At 39.6% G+C, this 22103-nt stretch overlaps 1 protein-coding gene across 1 annotated transcript in view; it reads left to right on the top strand.

Annotated features, from left to right (window-relative positions):
- Positions 1-22103, top strand: part of METTL15 (methyltransferase 15, mitochondrial 12S rRNA N4-cytidine) — a 114556-nt gene that overhangs the window by 41518 nt on the left and 50935 nt on the right. The window contains exon 2 of the mRNA XM_056851682.1: positions 20415-20551. Within this exon, the coding sequence (XP_056707660.1) occupies positions 20415-20551 (137 nt within the window). The remainder of the gene's footprint in view (positions 1-20414; positions 20552-22103) is intronic.

The raw sequence follows: 22103 nt of genomic DNA on the forward strand, positions 1-22103 counted from the left end.
TCAATATAATCTCTCTAAACCTCTTTAAGCCCAGTTCAATCCATCCTTTTTGAGGCATGTGGAAGGGGGGAGCAGGTGTTAAGCCCTACTTGCCTAGAGAGCTTACATAAAAAAGATTGGTCCTTTCTGTAGCAATTTAGACAGAGGAAGTCTCAAAACTGTTACTAAGATCTTTAAAAAAAAAAAACCTAAATACAAGAGGTGCAGATCCTCAGGCTGGACAAACCTCTGAGAACCGATCATCATATTTCCGTGGTGTACACTGAGAAAAGTAGGGAGTGGAGGAAGAGGAGCCTTGTTGAGTTCTAGTGGCTGGGGACCTGACTTGACCAAGTAACTCATTACCCTTGGTGCAGAAGTAAGCACTGGTAAGCCCCTCCCTAGTAAGTGAAAAAGTAGCTTTGGGAAGGTGATTTTGAGATTTAACGGACAGGAGGAGTAAGGGTTAAATTGTTTCTTTCGACTCTCTTATTTCACTCAGGCTGATAGCCTGCCCAGGCTGTTTTTGATTTAAAAGCAAAGAAAAACACACACATGAAAAACCCATGTAACTGTATAGAATGTAATTTAAGCATTAGTTACTGTATAAGATGCAAATAGGATGAACACTATTCGTTAAGAAATCTCTACATTCAAGGAGTATTACTAAGAGATTTCTTAGGCCCATTTGTCCCATGAGAAACATTCAGTATGAACAATGAAGGCTGGGTGTTCAACACACCTCTGACCTAAACATGCATTTCCTAACACAGTGATTCCCAATTTAACAGAATAAAAATAATCAGCTTTTAAAATTACATGCGTTCACAGTTTACCAGCAATGAAACCTGTTTATCTTTTGTCAAATTTATACCACTTTCTAATAGAATCAGTGAGTCCCTTGATTTTACATTTCCATATCTTGGAGCCAGGATTTAGCCAGAGAGACCTGGATTTGGCTACTTCAATATCTGTTAGCTTAACCACCCACAGAGAGGCTGGGAGAGCAACCATATATGCCAACCTAGTGGAAGGGCAGGATTAAAGAAAAACAAAAATATTCGTTTGCAGTTCAGTTAGAACTGGGTTATATGAATTTAAAGTCAGTCAGCAACAAATCAGCTCTATATTGTAAAATATATGGCAGATTGGTATTAATTTACAGATCCATATATGTTGGAAAGTAATGCCTTGATTCTTGAATGGGAAAAATGGATTCACAAAATCAGTGTGTAAGACTATTATTTGATTAAAATTACACCCCCCCATAGTATACCTTGCTTCCCATGATAGAGTATTACAGTATCTAAGAAAAAGAATTTCTCATATGAGGGAAGAGAGGTTACCTATATTAATGAAATTCTGGCTGGAATGCAAAGGGCTCTGTTTATTCCATACACACACTGGTGATTTTCAGCTGTTCCCGCAACTGGTCCTAGTGCCCCTGCTCCAGATCAGCATTAAGTATATGGAAAGGAGATGCAACTGGAAAGTAAAATTGGTCCTGTGTGCTCAGAAGCTTGCTACTTGGATTTGTTTGGATCCCTTGTTAGATTACATTGGGTTGGATCCAAAAGTAGTAGACACTTTTGGTCATGCAAGGTGAGGTGGAGGTCAAATTTCTCAGTTGAGATGCAGTTAAAGTCAGTCACAAATTCATTAAATAAGCTATTCTCTCAACCCACCATCTGTGATAGAAACTAGTGCCTGAGGTTGTTAGTAGCCAATCGCCATCTTGGAATCTTCCTCTTTTATAGTCTGCTCTTTTGATTTAAATTTATACTCTGTTAATCTTATTTAAATTCCTTTGTCTTATATATGGAGCTGATTTCGTATTGAAATAAAGACTGATGGAACTAGTGCCTGAAGGCAGTTTTGGGGTAGATGCAAGCTAATGAACTGAAACTTAACCCTGACAAAATGGAGGTGCTAATGGAGAGCAGTAGAACTGACCTGGGATTTAAGGTGGTGCCTGTTCTGTATGGGGTTGTATTCTCCACGAAGGAACAGGTCTGCAGCTTAGGTGTATTGCTAGATACAGGCTTCATGCTGGATAAGCAGGTGGTGGCTGTGGCTAGAAGTGCCTTTTTCCAGCTTTGAATGGTTAGCCAGCTGTGGTGATCTTGCTGCTGTGGTGTATTCCCCTGTAATAAATAGATTAGATTACTCCAGTGTGCTTTATGTAGGGCTGCCCTTGGAAAAGTGTTTGGAAAGTTCAGTTGGTACAGAGTACTGCAGCCAGGATGCTGACTGGAGTGGGTTGTAGGGACTGTATCACTCCTGTCTTGGTCCAACTTCACTGGCTCCCAATCTGTTTGGAACAATTTAAGTTACTGGTGCTGACCTTTAAAGCTCTGTGGTTTGGGACCAGCATACCTTAATGATCGTCTACTCTCACATGAACCTATCCAACTACCACACTAATCATCTGAGGCCCTGCTTTGGTTGCTCCTGCCTACTGAGTTTAGGCAGGTGGTAACTGAAAGGAGGGCCTTCTTGGCCATGGCACTAGGGTTGCCAGGTCCCTTTTTACCACTGGCGGGAGGTTTTGGGGGCGGAGCCTGAGGAAGGCAGGGTTTGGGAGGGGAAGGGCTTTAATGCCATAGAGTCCAATTGTGAAAACGGCCATTTTCTCCAGGTGAACTGATCTCTATTGGCTGGAGATCAGTTGTAATAGCAGGAGATCTCCAGCTACTACCTGGCAGATGGCAACCCTACTTGGCACCAAAATTATGGAATTCCCTCCCCAGAGATATTTGTCTGACTCCTTCCATCATTGATTTCTTCTAGTAGGCAAATCCTTTTTTGTTTTGTTTTATGTTCCCTTAATGAACTTTACTTCCTGTCCTATGTTTTAATTGTTGCTTTTTATACATGTTTTGTTTGTGGTTTTAACTGATTTTATTATGGGTTTTATAATGTTCTTCCTTATTGAGGCATATTATTTGTTATTCTCAGACTTATGCACAATAAAAGGGTATTAGTGATTTATTACAGAGAAGGGCAGCCCATTTACCTTACACTTAGTAATGAGGAAAGATTAGATGGCTTTGAGTAAGACATCTAGAGGTATGGAAAAATATTAATAGTAAATTTATATCCAACTCTGCCCAGTTCTATCATTGCTATTACTAAATTTCTCATTTTAAAATGAGCTCTCAAAGCATGTATTATAATACTTTGTGGCTGTTATTTTTTGGGGGGGGGCTGTTAAAGAATAAACTAGCATTGTATAATTGTTTTTAATAAATAACCCTGTGTATTTTCTCTGGAATTTCTCTGCCATTTGTCATAAATGCTGTCATGATGAGTCTCATAGCATTCGTATTGTAACTATTTTCCATTGCAAGGTTTTGTTTGTAGGTGTAGAAAGTCTGAGGATCCAGATAGTACTGTAAAAATAGATGGTACTATAAAAATGGATGCTGAATAATGGTTAAAATGCAGCTATTGCAGGTATCTAATTTGGTTAATTAAGGTAGGCACTGATATTGTACGCTTGGTTTTTGTCTCATCCAGAAAGCTCTAACAAAGGCAAGCAAAGTGATCGCATCAGTGTGTAATATGATATCACAGATAGAACTTACCTCATAAACTGACTCCTGTCAAAAATGAAAGACTAGGTAAGCTGCCTTCTGTTCTATATGGCTTTTGAGAAGGCAAATGATATGATAGTGTCTTTGTTATGTTGTGTTAAAATTAACGTACATTTTATAACCTTGCGGGAGAAAAGATTATGAGAATGAAAGCATGGATGACTTACACCACTGTAGTTTCAAGGTGGTGTTTTTTATGCTGTTATTTGAGAATAATATATGATAAATCCTAGGGTACTCTGTCATCAAAAGTACAGCATAGCCAATACTTCATTTTTGGCATTCCTTTTTAGTATATGTAATATGCATACTGTATTGTAAGGTTTCATACACAATCATTGCTTGTGTCATAGACAACTCAGGATTTTATTTCTTTTCAAGAGGCCTTTGGTAGTAATTGTAGGAAACAGGGATCAAAATAAGAAGTCGAACACTGTTGAGGAATTTGAGTTTCTGCATGTGGTAACAAATTTTATTTCAGTTTCCCTTTGAGTCTGAAACACTCTCCTTTTGTAAAACTGACCTCACTTAAATGTAAATCACAATAACTACATGTCCTTTAATTATGTATTAGTGTATTGTACCTGCATCCCACATGAGAATATGAGCATCTCAAATTACAGTGTATCAGAGGTCATTAAATCCTCTCTTCTCAGTGATGCTTAGAGGCATTGCATTTCTAATTACTGAAAAATGTACTATATTTATATTGTTTGCTTCATAGCAGCATTGTTGGGCTCCAGTGACATGATTACCTTAGTTTAGATCTGCACAGGCATTTTAGCACTATAGGGAACATATGACCCCAAAAAAGAGACTAAAAATAAATACATTTCAACAATGCCAGAAGAAAAAAAAATAGTTGAAGAATCATAAGAACATAAGAAGAGCCGTGCTGGATCAGACCAAGCTCCATCAAGTCAAGCAGTTTGTTCACACAGTGGCCAACCGGGTACCTCTAGGAAGCCCACAAACAAGACGACTGCAGCAGCATTGTCCTGCCTGTGTTCCCAAGCACCCAAGATAATAGGCATGCTCCTCTGATACTAGAGAGAATAGGTATGCATCATGACTAGTATCCATTTTGACTGATTACGCAGTCTAATCCTGTGGTCCAGCTAAACTGAATTTTCTGCGTTTGTAGTGCTTGGATGCAAGATTTTAATCTTATTTTACCTCATTTACACCCTGCTTTTCTCCCCAGTGGGGACCTAAAGTTGCTTACAACATTCTTCCCTTCACCATTTTATCCTCGTAGCAGTCCTGTGAGATAGTTTAGGCTTCAAGTGTGTGACTGGCCCCAGGTTATCCAGCAAGCTTCCATAGTAGAGAGGGGACTTGAACCTGGGTCTCCCAGATTCTAGTTAGATACTGTAACCACTACACTATGAATGGATTTTGCAAGCACTTCTGTTTGTATTTGGAGGTTTGTGCTGTTTCCCTCTTGTGTACTTGCAGTTTTCTGCGTTTGTAGTGCTTGGATGCAAGATTTTAATTTTATTTTACAATAACTAGGGTTGCCAAGTGCCAGGTAGTGGCAGGCAAACCCCCGTCAATCCACCTGGCTGCCCATCGACCAGCTGAGGGTCATGGGGAACGCGTGTACTTGCGCCTGCCCGAGGTGCCACATCACTTCCGGTTTACACCCGAAAGCACCGTATCGCAAGGGGCCGTTTATCACTCAGACTCCCAGTTTGAGTGGATGGCACAGGTTAGCCTGATCTCGTCAGATCTCAAACGCTAAGCAGGGTTGGCCCTGGTTAATACTTGGCTAGGAGACCACCAAGGATGTCCAGGGTTGTAACACAGAGGGAGACAGTGTCAAGCCACCTCTGAACCTCTGAGCCTTTTAAACCCTGTGGGGTTGCCATAAGTCAGATGCAACTTGATGGCACTTTCCACCACTAGTTCCCCTATTATCAGCTGTGTTGGTAGTATGTAGTTCTGCCCTTAGACTCTGTTCTCACAGTCACCTAAATAGGATTCACCATAAGCTTAGCCACGCAAACATTTCTGAAGACGATTTTTCAAGAAGCCCATAATAGTTCTTTTCCCTGAGATACAGGAAAAATTACAGCCAATTCCCTCCTCTTATTTAACTATCTTCTTGGTTATAAGGGGAGCTCATGATCCCAGTATCTCATAGGAAACCTATGAAAGTGCATTAAAATCTAACCTAACATTTTGAAAAGGTAGAACAAATGTTAGATGAGAAGGTGATTATGAGAACTGTGTTCTAAGCACCAAATTAGCCCACAAGGTAACAAAATCTGCAAGATAAAATTTAAATTATTCAAAAGGTATTACAAAAGTGTACAACTAGTCAAAAAGTCGGCTCAAATCCTTCCTTAACAAATTTATTCACTAGTTTTTTTTCTTGTTTCCTTTCTGCAGTCTTTCACTTTCTTTTTAGAACTGACCCATTAATTTTTCAAGGTACTCTAGTCAAAAGACAGAAAGAGCAATTAACAGACTACTCTTAAATATAAAGATTTAAACAGACCAATGCTACCATTAGCTCTTTCTTGAAGGAAATCTTAACTTAATGAGGTTGTTCCTGTTGTTTTCCTGCATGATGTTTCACTATTCTGCATCCAAATATTCACTCGGTTACACCAGATTTACTTTCAGAGACCAACTCAAAATGTCTGTGTTGATTGCAGTATGCGTTATAACAACGATCAAAGTATTTAAAGGAGACTAATGGAAGTTATATCACTTTTTGTCTAAGATATGGAATCTTTTTCCCGTCAACTCAAGTTCATGCTTGGAATCAACTTATAGCTCAGCTGAATACAACACACATAAAGTGATAATGCAACAAATCTCATCAGCACATAATAACATACTACTTTGGAACGCTCAAATCATGATTGCAGAAAATAGTCTCTGTGTTGAATGATAAAACACAATTGAAGGAAAGAAGATTAGAGGGAAGACATGTTCTCTGTTAATCTGCGTTTTAAACCAATATTGTCTCAGTCAGCTATGAGTGCAGTAATTAAGATAATTTAATACATTACATTCAAAACATAAATTATCTTTTCAAAATATTTACAAAACTCCTTTGGCCAAACTGGAAGAATGAGATCACTGGTTTGGAGGCCGGCTATTTATTCATCTACAGCATGATCCAAATTAAAGTAGCTGGGAAGCAGATTAAATTACTGTGTTAAGTATTCTGGTATTTAAAGCAAAATATAATGGACTCAAATACTTTTAAAGAATTTCATTTTAAGATATTGTACAGTAGTCCACTTGTATTACCAATATTTTAGTAACCTTGAATTAAACAGCACTATTTATTATCTTGGAGGGGTGGGGGGAAACTTGCAGGTACCAAAATTATTAGCATGCTTTGAAAGCAACCTTGAAATCATACTTCAGACACACAGCTGAAGTTATCTATGAGAAAACCAAACAACCAGAGTGAAACATTTCATTGTTGTCGCAGACCCAGAATAAGCAAACTCAGAATAATGCATTTAACCTCAGAAAGGATAAAACGCAGTAGCCATGCAGCCTGACGCAACCCAGTTCCATCTTATCACTAAACCTGCCCACCCACTTGGGCCACCCACCTCCATTCACTGTCAAAAGCAGTTGGGGGGGGGGGGTTGGTGGAAAGAAAAGTCTGCTCCTCCACAAAATCTACCGTCTCACCTGACCTCATTATACAATCATGAGAACACATACAAATTCTGTAAGTTTCAAAGGACAATAAAGGTAGAAGTAAATGCAGACAGGAATACAGACGAAAATTATTGATGAACTGATTGTGTTTGAAAAATATGGCATGATTTAATTATTATAACATGTATACTCTTATGAAAAACAACACTACCATTTCCTTTAAAAACATAGTATTGTTTGAGTGGTACGCGTAGCAAAGGTTTAGTTCCCATTTTTAGAACATTCCTGAACACACAATCAATGCATTCCTAAGGAGAGTTACTCCAGTCTAAGCCCATTCATTTCAATGGGCTTAGGCTGGAGTAATTTTCCTTAGGAGTGCACTGAATGTGTCTCTTTACAAGGTACGTGGGTCACAATCTAACAATTATCCAGGAAATTAATAGAGATAAACCAGCTAAAAAGGATTCAAGGCAAATTACAATTATTTTTCAAATACTCTTGAATAATTAAAACCAAAATGTAATGCAGACTAAAACAACTTCAGACAACCAGAAAACCTACTGGATAGGCTATCTATGTAATTTGGTCTTGCACTGCCGCCTAAATACTAATAGTGCAGAGACCGGCCTGAGCTCAGAGTCCATCCCTTGGTCTAGGCCTTAAAGGGCTTTATAGGTCATAGCCAGCAGCTCAAACTGGATCTGGAAACAAATATCAAGCAATGCAATTACTATAACATCGGTATAATGTAAACTATAGCTAACTGCAGATAACAAATGGGTCGCACTATTTCATACCAGATGAAGTTTCTGGATCATTTTCAATGGCAGTGCCATATATAGCTCATCACAACACTATAACCTCATTGTTAGGCTTACCGGGTCCCTCCTCTCCTCCGGCAGGAAGTTTTTTGGGTGGAGGTGAGGTGTGATCGTGCGTGCGCAAGGTTGCGCCAACGCGATCGCGGCACTTCCGGTTTACACCCGGTTCTACATTGCAACGGGGCCTTTACCACTCAAACTGGGAGTTTGAGTGGTAAAAGGCCAGTTGCGATGCGGCACTTCCAGGTGTAAAACACATCGCAAAGGGCCGTTTACCACTCAAACTCCCAGTTTGAGTGGTAAAAGGCCCCTTGTGATGCATTTACACCCGAAAGTGCCGCATCGCAAGGGGCCTTTTACCATTCAAACTCCCAGTTTGAGTGGTAAAGGCCCCGTTGCAATGTAGCACTTCCGTGTGTTAACCGGAAGTGCTGCGATCGCATTGGCGATAAAATGGACAACATATAATAGACATAGCAAGTTGTGGCTCTCTGAACATCATCAATCACAGGAAAGATGGATTGCTGGAATCTTTTAATGTATATATACTTAAGAGTTGATGGTTTGGAGCAGAGTGAAAACAAGTTTGCTTTGAAGATATAGTTTAGAACAGTAAGGCCAAATGTTTGCAGAGTTTAGGCAGTATGACTCATTCTGGTAACACCAATGATCGTTGTAAAAATTGTGGGGAAAATTAAGCATACAGCATTGATTTATTTGTTTGTATTTATAGTGTTTCCATTCCTGGGGATTTTCTCATTACATAACCCAATGGAATAGGTATACTTCAGAAAAATTAGTTCTTTCTAGACAGCTACCCAGCAGTTTTTTATGCTATTAACTGTGGATGTGGCTATAGGCATGGTGTTGTAGTGATTCCGTTTCTTCATGGCAGGGGAGAATTTAGAAAACTGTTCTGCCTCAGTGGATCATTTTTGTGATGTCCTGCAAGGATTGTGTGTGTGTACAGTATGTTAAATGCCTTCAAGTTGCTTCCAATAGTGACCCTATGAATTAATGACCTTCAAAACATGCTGTAGTTAGTAGACTTGGTCAGGTCTTGCAAATGGAGGGCTGTGGCTTCCTTGATTGAGCCTGTCTATCTCATCTTGGGTCTTCACCTTTCCTTCTGCCTTCAACTTTCCTCAGCAGCAGTCTCCCTTTTGGTTGATGATTGAGCCAAGGAATAGAAAATCTTTAACTTTCAATTTCTTCCTTGTCAATCTTGACATTGTGTAATTCCTCAGTGGCCATTACATTTATCTTCTTGATATTCAGCTATAATCCTGCTTTGGCACTTTCTGCTTTAACCTTCATCAGTAATGATTCAAGTCTTCATTATTTTCTGCCAATAACGTGGTATTGTCTGTATATCTCGAATTGTCAGTGTATCTTCCACCAATTTTTGCTTCAACCTTCATCTAAATCTAATCCAGTTTTCCATATGTTCTGCAAATAGATTGAAGAGATAGGGAGATAAAAGACATACTTGTCTGACACCTAAGCCAATTGGAAAACATTCTGCTTCTTCATATTTTGTCCAGATAGTAGCCTCTTGTCTAGACTGTAGGTTGTACATTAGAACAATCAGATGTTGTGGCACCTCCATTTAAAAAACAACAACAACCAATACATTTCATGATCCACATTTCTGTGGCTTGCAATAGTTCTATCAATGTTCCATCTATTCCTGGTGATTTGTTTCTCACAAATTGCTTTGAGTTCAGCTTTCACTTCACTTTCTAAAATCACAGATTCTTCTATAAAAGATTCTTCTTTGAAGGAATCTGTCATCCTTTCATCTCTTCTGTATTTTCTTTATTTGGTCCTGTTCAGTGAGTTTCCATGTTGATCTTACAGCACACCTAACTGTACTTTAAACTTCCCCTCAATTTCTTGGATCTTGTGGAACAGATCTCTTGCGCTTCCTTTTTTGTTGTTCTTTTCCATTTCTTTATACTGGTTATTAGTTCTCTTTCTCTCTAGGTGCCAGGGGCTGGAACATTGAATTTAGACTTCTGATTCTATTTCTGTCACCTTTTACTTTTGCTTCTTGTCTATCTTTACCAATTTTAAAAGTTTCATCAGTCATCCATCCAGGCTTTTCTTCTGGCTACAGGAATACATTTTGCATATTCTTCCTTGATAATATATCTGGTTTCAACCTATAGTTCTTCCAGTTCACCTTCAGTTGAATTCAGTAATGCAAATCTATTCTTTACATGGTCATTACACTCTTCAGAAATATGTTCTTCTGTTTTTCTTCACCTTTATTCTGATTTTCGATATTAGCAATTCATGGTCTGTACCACAATCAGGTCCTGGTCTTGCTTTAGCAGAGAGAATAGAGATTCCCCATCTTCTGTTTCCAATCTATCTGATTTCTGTATTGGCTTTCTGGTGATGACCTTATATACCATCATCTATTTGGTTGCCTGAAACATGTTTGCAATGAACAAATTTTTGTTCTCACAGAATTCTATGAGTCACTCTCCTGCCTCATTTAGTGCTCCTAGTTCACATTTTCTGGCAATATTTGATTCTACTTTGTTTCCTACTTTTGTGTTCTAGTCACCTATGATTATCAGCACATCTTGTTTAAGTGTGTGATCAATTTCTTCCTGTACACTTGCATAAAAGCTTTCAATTTCTTTGACATCTGTAGTTGGGGTGTAAACTTGAATGATGGCTATGTTGGTAGGCTTTCCATGAAGTCTGACTAATATTATTTGGTCAGACTTAGCCTTATAGCCCCTGATTGCTTGTGCTACATCTTCCCTCACAATTAGAACAACTTCATTTCTTCTGTGTTGGTCATTTCCCAAGTAAACCACTTTGTACTTTTCTGACTGAAAATGTCCTAATTGTCCACTTTAGTTCACTCCCTCCCAATATAGCAACATGGGTTCCACAGACATCTCATTTATTAGGAGGGTGTGTAATTTACCCAGCTAGCAGAAGTGCCAAGTCTCTAGACTTATGTGAGTTCACAGTCATTCTCTCCTATCAAAAAAAGAAACCTTTTACTACTTATTACCAAGTTGTAGAGATATGCCAGTTCATTTCCTTTGTAAACAAAAATATTTCTTTTTGTCTCTCTAAGTCTCTTCACTTAAGGGCTCCATTCGTTCCCTGGCCACCTTCTATGTACTTTAGTTTGTGTGAGCAATGTTGTAACTGTTTCAAGTGAATTTTTTTACCATTTATTACTGCTAAGTTACCTTCAATAGCATTTATAACATGGGTACAAATGATCATGGAACATATTTAAGCAAAACAAAGAACTTCAATGCAAATTTGAAGTGTATGAAATGGTATATATTTAGATTTTCTTAAACTAGATCTTCATTTTCTGCATCACTATAATCTTCAGGTGATTCTCAGGCTTAGGATCATGACAGGTGTGAACAGCAATGTAAACCTTTTGTAAGAAAGAAAGAAACAATTGCTACTCACTTTGAGGACAAAAGAAGGTGACCAATTTTTTAAGCAGAGTTATATTCAGTGGCTAGGTTTTGATTAGTATTTGGGATATCCAGATTATATGTCAAATTTATTGTTGTGTTTAGTCCTCCATGTCTCCTTCAGTGCATTGGAAAACTTTTCCGGTTTGGGGTAATTCATGAAATTGATTTGAATGTTGATCTAAAAATTTCAAACTGGCTGGACAGCTCCAAAGCTTCTATCAAAATTGAGATCCTTATTGCCTCTGGCAACTACTGACTGTGTTAGTAAAGTGGAACACAATTTGTGAGGAAAGGGAATGTTGTCTGTTTAACAGGGATTTAAAGCTGTTATGTATGCTAATAATAGAAATCCTGTGATTAGGATTTCAGAAGCGGAATGGACAATTGTACTGAACAAGGCAGGAAGATCTTGCTACTCTTCTGTGTGGAGGGAAAGCATGGGGTGTATTAGGATCCTCAGTAGTGTATTAGCATCATAGACATTATAGCAGGGGTCCCCAAATTTTTTGAGCCTATGGGCACCTTTGGAATTTTGACACGTGGTGGGTGCAACCCAGGACCGGTTCGTTCTCGTTCTCTCTCTCTCTCTCTTTTTCTCTCTCTCTCTCTCTCTCTCTATCTATATCTATATCTATATCTATATCTATATCTATATCTATCTATCTATCTATCTATCTATCTATCTATCTATCTATCTATCTATCTATCTATCTATCTATCTATCTATCTATCTATCTATAAAGTGGGGCAAAGTACAAAATGACACTCCCCATATATTATATACATATTTTTCTTTATATTACGCACATATATAATCGACAACTCTTTTAAATGATGGAATAAATTGTGTTGACATCTATGAATTGTTGATGAATAATTACGCTTTTACGTTATCTGAGAGGCTTTAGGCTGGGATCAGAGTCTTGCTCTGTAGCCTGGCTTGCTGTGCCACTTGAAGAAACACTTTTATTGCAGATGGCTAGTTAACCGAAAATTGAGAAAAAGCTGAAAAATTCCTCCCCCAAACAACCCTTGTTTTTAAAGATCAATTCTAACTCCAACCTACCATATCCCATTGAGGTCATCTGTAAAATGTATTGTTTACTATGCCTCTTAGAAAACCCTATTTGTGTGTATATTTAGCTCTGTAACACACACGGCATTCCAGTCATTTTCACTTCCAAAAAGCAATAATTTCAATTCCTCTCAGGATAGCTGTGTGCACACAATTCTGGCCACATGTATTAAAGTTTGCTTTATAAAAGCCATCTTCTTTTGTGCATTTGTAGGCAATTTATAAAGCTTGCTTTATAAAGTCATCTTTTGTGGCATTTCTAGGCAATTCTTTTTAAAATAGGTAAGGGGGCTCCCTATAAATATATACAGCTGGCAGGCTGAACAATAGCTGTGGCAACTTATTACCCTCACAAAACGGCTCGATGTGATGTTTCCACCTGACTTCCTCCTCAGCTAGGGAAGTGAGGGTCAGTTGCAATCAGCATGCCAGTTGCAGAGGTGGTCAGCCTGCGTCCCTCCCCATGCTTGACCCCCTTCTCCTCCTCCCCGGTCCCTTTCCAGCCCTGGGCTCTCTTCCAGTGATCACCTATTCATTTGGGTGGGTTCCTGTGTGAAATTGAAAGGGAAAGGCAGAGGGAGAGAAGCCCCTCAGAGTGAAAGAGAAGGCAGGCTAGAAGGGGAGAAGGAGAGGAGAAAGAGGCGGCTTGAAGAGGGGATGGCATGCAAGTGCAATGGGAGCTTGGAGAGAGAAAGAGAAGGCAGGCTAGAGTGAGAGAAGGAGAGGAGAAAGGGATGGCTCAAAGAGGGGATGGCATGCAAGTGCAATAGGAACTTGGAGAGCAACATGTGGGCTCTCTAAGAGCCTTGGCGGTGGTGCGCTCAGTTCAGTTGTGAGAGGCTTCTGGGGCCAGGCAGCCAGGTTGTGCAGACGGAAGAGAGACTGTCTGATCTGGCTGCTGCCGCCCCCTGTAACTGCCACTTGGGGCAACTGTTCTCCCTTACCACCCTTGGTCCTGCCACAAAATGGCTGCCACAGATTGAGCTAGACTGGGCCATCCAGGTGAAGACAAATTTATTCAGAGCCAACATAAATCCAATGAATAAAGGTATTTTATTTTCCCAAACTTTTATATTTAGTTTTTCAAAGGAGGAACAAAAATACTTACTAAATAAATTAATGATAAAAAGGGAAATGTACTTTAGAGAAGCATTGCACAATGATCTAAATCAGTAATATAGTCACAAAATTGATTGAGCAAAGACCATCGCCTCTTCTTTAAGTGCATAATTAAGAAATGGAGTTTTGTAGATGTATCACTAAATTAGAAAACAAGATGTTCCAAAGTGTTATGTATTTTTCTGTGGATATCATAAGAGACTTTGCTACTTTCTAAAATGTACAGTCACAAACTGATTATAAAGTTCCTATGGGAAGCTGTAACTTCGTGTTATAACTTAACTATAGATGTGTGACTCATTGCAGTTAAGTGTTTGTATAATAATCTTTCTGGTATTTACAGAACTATGGGGAGAAAGTTTCACTTAATTGTGTGTGTGTGTGATATATATATATATATATATATATATATATATATATATATATATATATATATATATATATATATATATATATATATATAAATAATAAATTTTGAAACAACGCAAACACAGGATCTTATAGACATTTCTGCCAGTCCTTTAAATGTCTTAAATCCAACCTCTGAAAGCCCAGTAATGGGACTTGCCCCTGTGAAAGTAAGTCCCAATCCTGGCTTAGTATAATGCGCCACAACCAGAACAAGGAAGAACTATGGACTCTCAGTGCCAGGAAATCTTAACATCACAGACCTTGACCCTGTGCTGCAACCCCTTGTCGCTCCCTCAAATCTCCCCTTCCCAAACAAATCTACAAAATGGCCTGGAAACCCTCAAAGGAATGCAGCAAATGAAGATACTTCAAGCTCCCAATCACCTCATGAAGATCCATCAACTTTCCCTTTGGACCAACGTCAAAGAACTCAGTCAACCTTTTGACATGTAATATTGCAGGCTGGGCCTCCAAGAGGACTGACGACTCATTTAACTCCTTTTTGGCCCTATACGATATCATCTGCCTTCAAGAAATCTGGTCCAAAGAGCCGCTGCAGGCAGAGGAATTTATAATAAACAACCTTCAAGCCATCACCAGGGAGAGAAAAGGAAGAGCAATAGGAGGCCTGGCCATTCTTACGGCCAAAAGATTACACGACAGTAACTTCGCTGTCACCCTATGGCCATTGGGCACAGGCCTCCCTACTTCAGCTCAGGAAAAAAACCATCCTGGTTATTAATGTATATCTCCCTTCTGTTGGCACTAAACATCTGATCCAGGAAATATGGGCCACACTTGAACAATATGTGGACCTGCTCCTTACATCCTACTCAAATGCATCAGTGATAGTCGCAGGAGACTTTAATGCCAGACTTGGCCCTTCAGATGAGTCACTATATAACTCCCTAAATCTAATGCCTCCAGCAAAAGACCCTCGAAATACCCTTCCTTAACTGGTAGGGCCACCACCTACTCCATCTCTCACTCTGACTCGACCTAGCTATTCTAAATGGGTCTATACGAGGTGACATTCCTGGGGAGTACACCTTCTAGTCTGAACGTGGGGCAAGTACTACTGATTATATCTTATGACCTGCTCACTACCAATCTATACCTTAAAGTTGAGCCCAGACAAGACAGTGACCATCTTCCAGTCACTCTGGCTCTTAACATCTGCGACTCATCAGGCCACCCTACCTTCCCAACCAGCTCGCCAAATGTAAATCAGGAATTTTTCCCGACTTACAGAAGACCACTTTGGACTGACAATCTGCAACAACAGTGTAAAAATTATTTTATTTCAGACATGGCACTACAACTTCGAAGCTCTGTGACTTTGGACATCCCAGCAATTTCAGCGATTACATCATACCAATGTTTTATCACTGGTTGGTCACAAATTCTCCCCTCCATTTTGGCTCCAGGCCCCCATTACCTCCCTTAAGGCCGCTGCTGCAGCGGGCAGGCCCAGAGTCTCCCTCAGCACCTGCCATAGCGGCAGAGCCTAAAGCCACTCAAGTTGTCTGACGCTGCTGCAGCCAGACCCGGAGATGCTCCAATGTTTGTTTTAAATGTCAGATTTTTCTGCAGACCTAGGGGGTCTCCCAAGTCTGCAGAAACATCTGTTTGGGGAAAGTGTGGCCCTGATCCACGGATTTCAGTATCCGCAGATGGGAGCCACACTTGGGAATTAAATACATAGATATAATACAAATGAATATTTGATCGTTGATGTTATACAAACAAACCAGACTCAATGAGTGTCCACAAACACAGCTACACTAAATATGACCAAATGTATTTTGGCCCCTTGGGCCTTCTTCATTGGCCACAAATTCATACATATAACCAAGAACAAATATTGATATGATTAGCCACATCAGGTGTTAATTGATTCTTGTACATTTTATTGTGTGCGGCAAAATGATGGATATTATTAAGATCCTGAATCTTGTTCCATGATTTTCATGTTCGCACATAAAAAGTATGATTGTGACTTATTTCTAATTTTAGCAGTTCTTTTTCCTCGTGGTGTGTATGTATACATCAACCAGCCATCTGACTAAATACGTGGTCTTGTTTGTCTGTCAACTATGAGATATTCATTTGTATTACCAAGGCCTTTGTTTTTAAATTTGTTTTTTAAGCACCACTGTATAATACATTGATTTATTTTGCTTCATTCATTTTTATGTTGTTTTTGCTCAACCTTCATGGTACCTAACCTAATCCACAGATTACATATCTGCAGATGGGGCTGTGTTGAGAATTAGATCCGTTGTTGCCTTCGCTGTCCTCAGTGCACAGAAAAGGCATTCTCGTGTTAATGCTGTAGACCTCTTTCAGTTTGGTTTCAGACCACCCTGTAGCTGAGTAGACTATATCCGTCTAAATGTAGATAAACACTCTGCCTCTGTGCGGTTTCTACTGGATTTATTAGCAACCTTTGACATAGTGGACCATGCCATCCTGTTGAAACATTTGGAAGTTGAAGTAGAGATTTAGGGACGTGCTTTGGATTGGTTTCATTAATTCCTTATGGGAAGAACTCAGAAGATTGCTGTAGGGGATAGTAGAAAAGAGCAAGAGTTCAGTAGCACCTTAAAGACTAACAACATTTCTGGCAGAGTATGAGCTTTCATGAGTCACAGCTCACTTCTTCAGAGGTGACAGGGGACAAGTTCTCTACAGTGTGGGACCTACCTTATGGGGTTCCACAAGGTTTCATCTGGTCCCCCATGCTATTCAATCTCTATGTGAAGCCCTTGGGATCAGTCATTCATGGTTTTGGAATAGGGTGCTATCAGTATGCTGATGACACCTAGTTCTACATTTTTTTATCCAAATTGTCTGGTATCGCTGTAGAGTCTCTGAACCAATGCCTGACTGATGAAGTTGAATGACTAAGGGTAAACTGAACCCTGACAAGACAGAGATAATATTAATTGGAAAGGTCAAGGTTCTGCAGGACATAGTTTCCAGTTGTCTCTCACTGACTTGGTAAAGCACATAGGGGCAATTCTGGATCCAGATTTATTGCTGGAGAAGCAACCTGATACAGCTGCAAAAAAGGCATTTCAAAGGGTAGCTGTGTTGGTCTGCAGTAGAACAGCTAGATTCAAGTCATCTAGTACCTTAGAAACCAACACATTTTTCAGGATATAAGATTTCAAGAGTCAAAGCTCTCATCATCAGATATGGAATCTTAGCTGTCAAATTCGAATGTTGTTACCATTCAAAGGTTATCATATTTTGTAATCAGCTTACCGGCTGACTCAATAGTTCTATCGTTCTTGTAATCAGCTTTAAGTCCCAGTGGGAAAGGTGGGCTATAAATGAAAAGAAAGAAAGAAAAATACGTTGATCGGCTTTATTCAGATCATTCAACTTACTTGTGTCTAGGGGGATTTCTTCTAAGATCCAAAGCTAATCTTTAAATGGCAGCAAGCATACAGCAAACAATACCCCCCTTTACTTGTTTTACTTGTCCTGGAAAGTATTGGGTCCCCCCCTTTCTTTTGCATATATAGTAAAATCAGTGCATGCCATGAAAAAGCCATGATGCCACTATGGCTATAGAATAAAACTTGAATTTTATATTTTTGAGCAAGAAGTTGGGGACCCCTGAAACGTAGGGGGAGATTTCTTTCCGCCTACTTTCTCGCTTTTTCTATTTGCTTCCTCCTGTTAGTGCTTGCAACCTTTCTACTGTCCTTCTGTCCCATCCACCTGCCTTTTTCGGTTTCCTCTTCCCCAGCAAAGTCTGCCTCTCCCTTCCCCACATTTTTGCCCCATCTTCAGCTTTTCCTTTACACCTGTTTTCACCTTCCCCAACCAGTATTACTTTCCCTTAATCCTATCTTTTATCTTTTTCAGCCTGACTCTTTCCCCCCTCCCCTGCACTAACACTAACTGAGGTTTGGAATGTGGGTTGCAAGTTGCCTAGCAACGTCCCCAAAGGCTACTGACATCTCATAACATAGTCTCACGAGATCTCAGTGGCACACTTTTGTTAAAAAAAGCAGCCATTGCTTCTATTACTTTTATGTCTTTTAACCCCCAGTGTATTTTATCACATTTCATATTTTTCCCCTCCAACCCTGAGGCTTCCCTCAGGCCCGTGGACCTGCCCCCCCCCCTCCATCTATCCCTGGCCCCATTGTGAGGATTTTTTAAAATTCATACTCTGTGGCCTGGTTCAGAATTAGATATAATGATGTAACAAACACACACAATCCTATTTCTCTCTCTCTATATATATATTTCTGCTCATTAAGTAAAGTCCAGAAGAGTATGCATCAATTGTGACCACAAGTTCTTAATACCTATCATGGTTAAATTTTTGTAATTTTACAGCACCAAAAACATTAGAGCAGGGTTCCCCGACATAGACGCCACGGCATGTACCAGTACTTTCCTTTGTGCCTGCTGAGCTTTTCAGACAGTGGGTGGGATCATTGTAAGTCAGGGCTTGTTATTGACTGTCCTTATTCAAATGAAAGGATTTGCCATGTCTACAACAGCAGGCAGCCACTGGAAGATCGAGAGGACTGGTAAGTACCCAGGCTCTCCTTAGGCAGTGTGGTTTCATTCTCTCTTCAGGCTTTCCTTCCCAGGAAGTGCAAGAAGGGAAGTATTCTGTTTGGCGCAGCCTCTTGCAGCAGCCTTTTGAGATGGCTGCTTAAAATCCCAAAAGTGTTCAGAAAGGTTGGGGATGCCTCACTAGCGACTAGGTCCAACTGAATTAGGTTGGTTACCTCTAACTGAACATGTGTAGGATTATGTTCTAATATAACTTTTATATTGCTTTGGGTTATAGACCAAACTTCAGTGTGCAGATGGAGGAGGGTCATTTGATGTATTTTACTTTTGGCTTAACAAGGAAGAGAAACAAAAAATAGAACACCCCTAAATTAAATGCAAGTTACCAAACAACAAATCTAACCCATCAACAGACATATCCACAGGAGGGAGTCATTAAGTGAACATTCAGAAAAAAATATCCCCTTTCTTTGCCAAAGGACCTTTCCCCCCATTTATTAATTAATTAATGTATTGCATTTATATCATTCTTTTCCTTGTAGTTCGAGGCATCTTACAATAATAATTAAAGACTACATTTCCTGTTAACCAAAATAACAAACCTCAAATTTCTCCCTCCCCCTTAAAAGACACCTGCCATTTAAACCCTGTGTAACGCCTTGGCAAACCCTGCAACACATCCTAAAGATCTCCAAGGAGGGGACCCCCTCACCTCTTCAGGGAGCCCATTCCGTAGTGCCTGTTGGTCAATATTAAGTTTATGGCTGAGCCCCTCATAGCTACCTCCAACATTTGATGAAGGAAGTTGTCGGCCAGACTGGTGAGGAACTTGTATGTCTGTGGTCGCTTTGCAGCCCTGCAACTGATGGGCAGCTAGTGGAGTGACTGCAGAATAGGAGTATGGGAGTATTCTGAATATTTTATCAGCAAAAAACCTGGTAAAAGTATCACAGCTAATTGTTCATCTTCAGTCTTCTGTGTAGTCCCACATTGGGATTGCGTATGTGCAGTCCTGCCACTGGAGAGGTTTAATGAGCTAAAAACCACTAGGGGGTGCTGTGCATCGGAGCTGTTGTAAAAATGTTCCTTCCAAAATGGTCATGTACTCCGGCGCTGCTGCGCACCCTTCACAGCCGATGGAGTTGGTCATCTCAGCAAGTGTTCCTTCCTGTCTACTTCTTGGATCAATTTTCCACAGCAAATCTATACAGACTGAAAGAAAATAACACCTTTTTAGTGAGTTTAGCTCCAAAGCCTTACTGAAATTAAGATAAACTATGAGTGTATGTATTGGCAAACCCAGGGGAATGACTGTCTTATTTTTGCATGACTGGTTCTTTTAAGGACTGAAAACTTTCGAGACCTTCAGAAATCTCTAGAGGTGCATATGAGAGTCTTCTACTTTATGTTAGCATGGTATTCACTACTACTGCAAAACCTTCCACCACTTAGAAGATAGTTAATTTCTTCTGCTTTCTTGGTTAATACAAAGACATGTTTGAAGGTATGACATAAGTAAAAAGATTTTGTTGAGCAATAAAAATTCTCCATAAGTGGACTTAAGGACTGCAACTAAACTATAAGGCAACTGAACTCATTGTTTTTGAAACGTCCTATCTTATTGGTAAACATGTTAATCAACATAAATTGAATGTGGCAATTTTCAATTCAAAAATTATAGTTGAAAACTTGTGTTTAAAAAGTTTGATTTTTCCTATGCATTGTTCAGTAAAGTAACAAGGCTAACCTTCTTTTTGTCCATCAGCATGTTCTCGATTTGACATTTGGAGCAGGAGGCCATACCAAGGCTCTTTTGCAGAAAGCAATGGATATTAAAATATATGCGCTTGACAGAGACCCCACAGCTTTTGAACTAGCTCAGCAGCTTTCTGAATCTCACCCGTGAGTACGGTTTTTTAATAATTTATATTTCAGTAGTATCAAGTTCTGTGTGTATTTAACATAAATTCCACAAGTTCCACAATTCTTTTTGGCACAGGTGTTTTTGGCATATACTGTACATACCTACATGGTTTTTAGCTTTTTGTGCACATCTTCAAAGTGTTTGGAAACTTCAAGATTTTCCAAAGATGCCAGTTCCCCACCCATGCCAGTTCCCCACTTACTATGAAACTCATTGAGTCATCTTGGGTCAGTCAGTCTTTCTCAGATGCATCTACGTACTGTGAGCTGTGAGAATAAAATGAAGGACGGAAGAACCATATATGCCATCCTGAGCTCTTTGGAGGATTAAAATAAACAAACAAAGAATACTAATGCATAAGTTCTTTAATTCCAAAATTGCAGTACTTCGCCTGGAAGCCTAGTGAGAGAGGGGCAGAAATTGTTGTGTTTTTATAGTCAGCACTAATATAATCCTTATTCTTATGACAAAGAAAATAGATTTGTAAAACATTAACTCAGCATGCTGTTTACAGCCACAGTGGATATTAATTTCATTTTGAGGTTTAACATGGTATACCGTAGTGATATATATTTTCAACAAGTTAAAGACCCACTGCAGTTTTTGAATACATTTAGTTCCTCTCTGTCTTCTAGTTGTAAAGTTGATTTCTCTTTATTGAAGATGCAGTGCTGTTTTAATAAGAAAAAGAAATGGGTCAGGCCCTATTAGGTATTCAGTGTGTGGGTAGAAATCCTTTGACGTACATTCTGGGGAAGCCTATAAGTTGGGAATTGCTGCAGAGATTCCAGAACAAAATAAAATCATGTGAGTAGATCTATATCTATAACAAATAAACTCTTTCACACCCACTGAAAGTGAAAGGTTAGAAAGGTGCCTGAAATCTAGCACTTAACCAGCATCATTGCAAGCTTGAAAGGATGAGAAATGTATGCATGACCTACACAGTGGAGTCAGTCTATTTTAATATACTAAGTTATAAAAAAAATCAGACGTCACATACCGTATGAAATAAATCAACTAATCTTTTTATATATATATATATATATATATATCTTAAATGTTACATGCATTTTTTTTCTTTCCATGTGAAATTATAAGATAATTGAAACAAAAGTGAACTCTCAGTTATGTAATTTTTTTAAAGTATTTGGATAACATTTAGAATGTAGATCCAAGCACTAATGAGGAACCCACATGCGATGCCCACACTTCATTTGCAGTGCGGTCATTGGGGGGCGGGGGGGGGGGGGAAATCAGCTTTGGAGCTGGTGTGACCTTTGCGCTGGTGTTAGTGCCACTTGCAGCATGGAAACGGACACTGATGCCAGCGAAGGGAGACTTACGCTGGTGCTGGGGAGCTGTGCGGCAGCGCAAAGCAAGGGCGCTGCCAGAGCCTCACTAGCAGAGCTTCTCTTGGGAAGGGGCTCAAACCGGTGTCAAGGGGGCATTCCCGGGGGCGGGGCTGACTTTGGTCAGCTCCCTGAGAAATTATGCTTGTGCGGTTAAACTAGAAACTATATGAATGAA

Source organism: Euleptes europaea, chromosome 6 (assembly GCF_029931775.1).
Source record: "Euleptes europaea isolate rEulEur1 chromosome 6, rEulEur1.hap1, whole genome shotgun sequence".
Classification (NCBI taxonomy): domain Eukaryota; kingdom Metazoa; phylum Chordata; class Lepidosauria; order Squamata; family Sphaerodactylidae; genus Euleptes; species Euleptes europaea.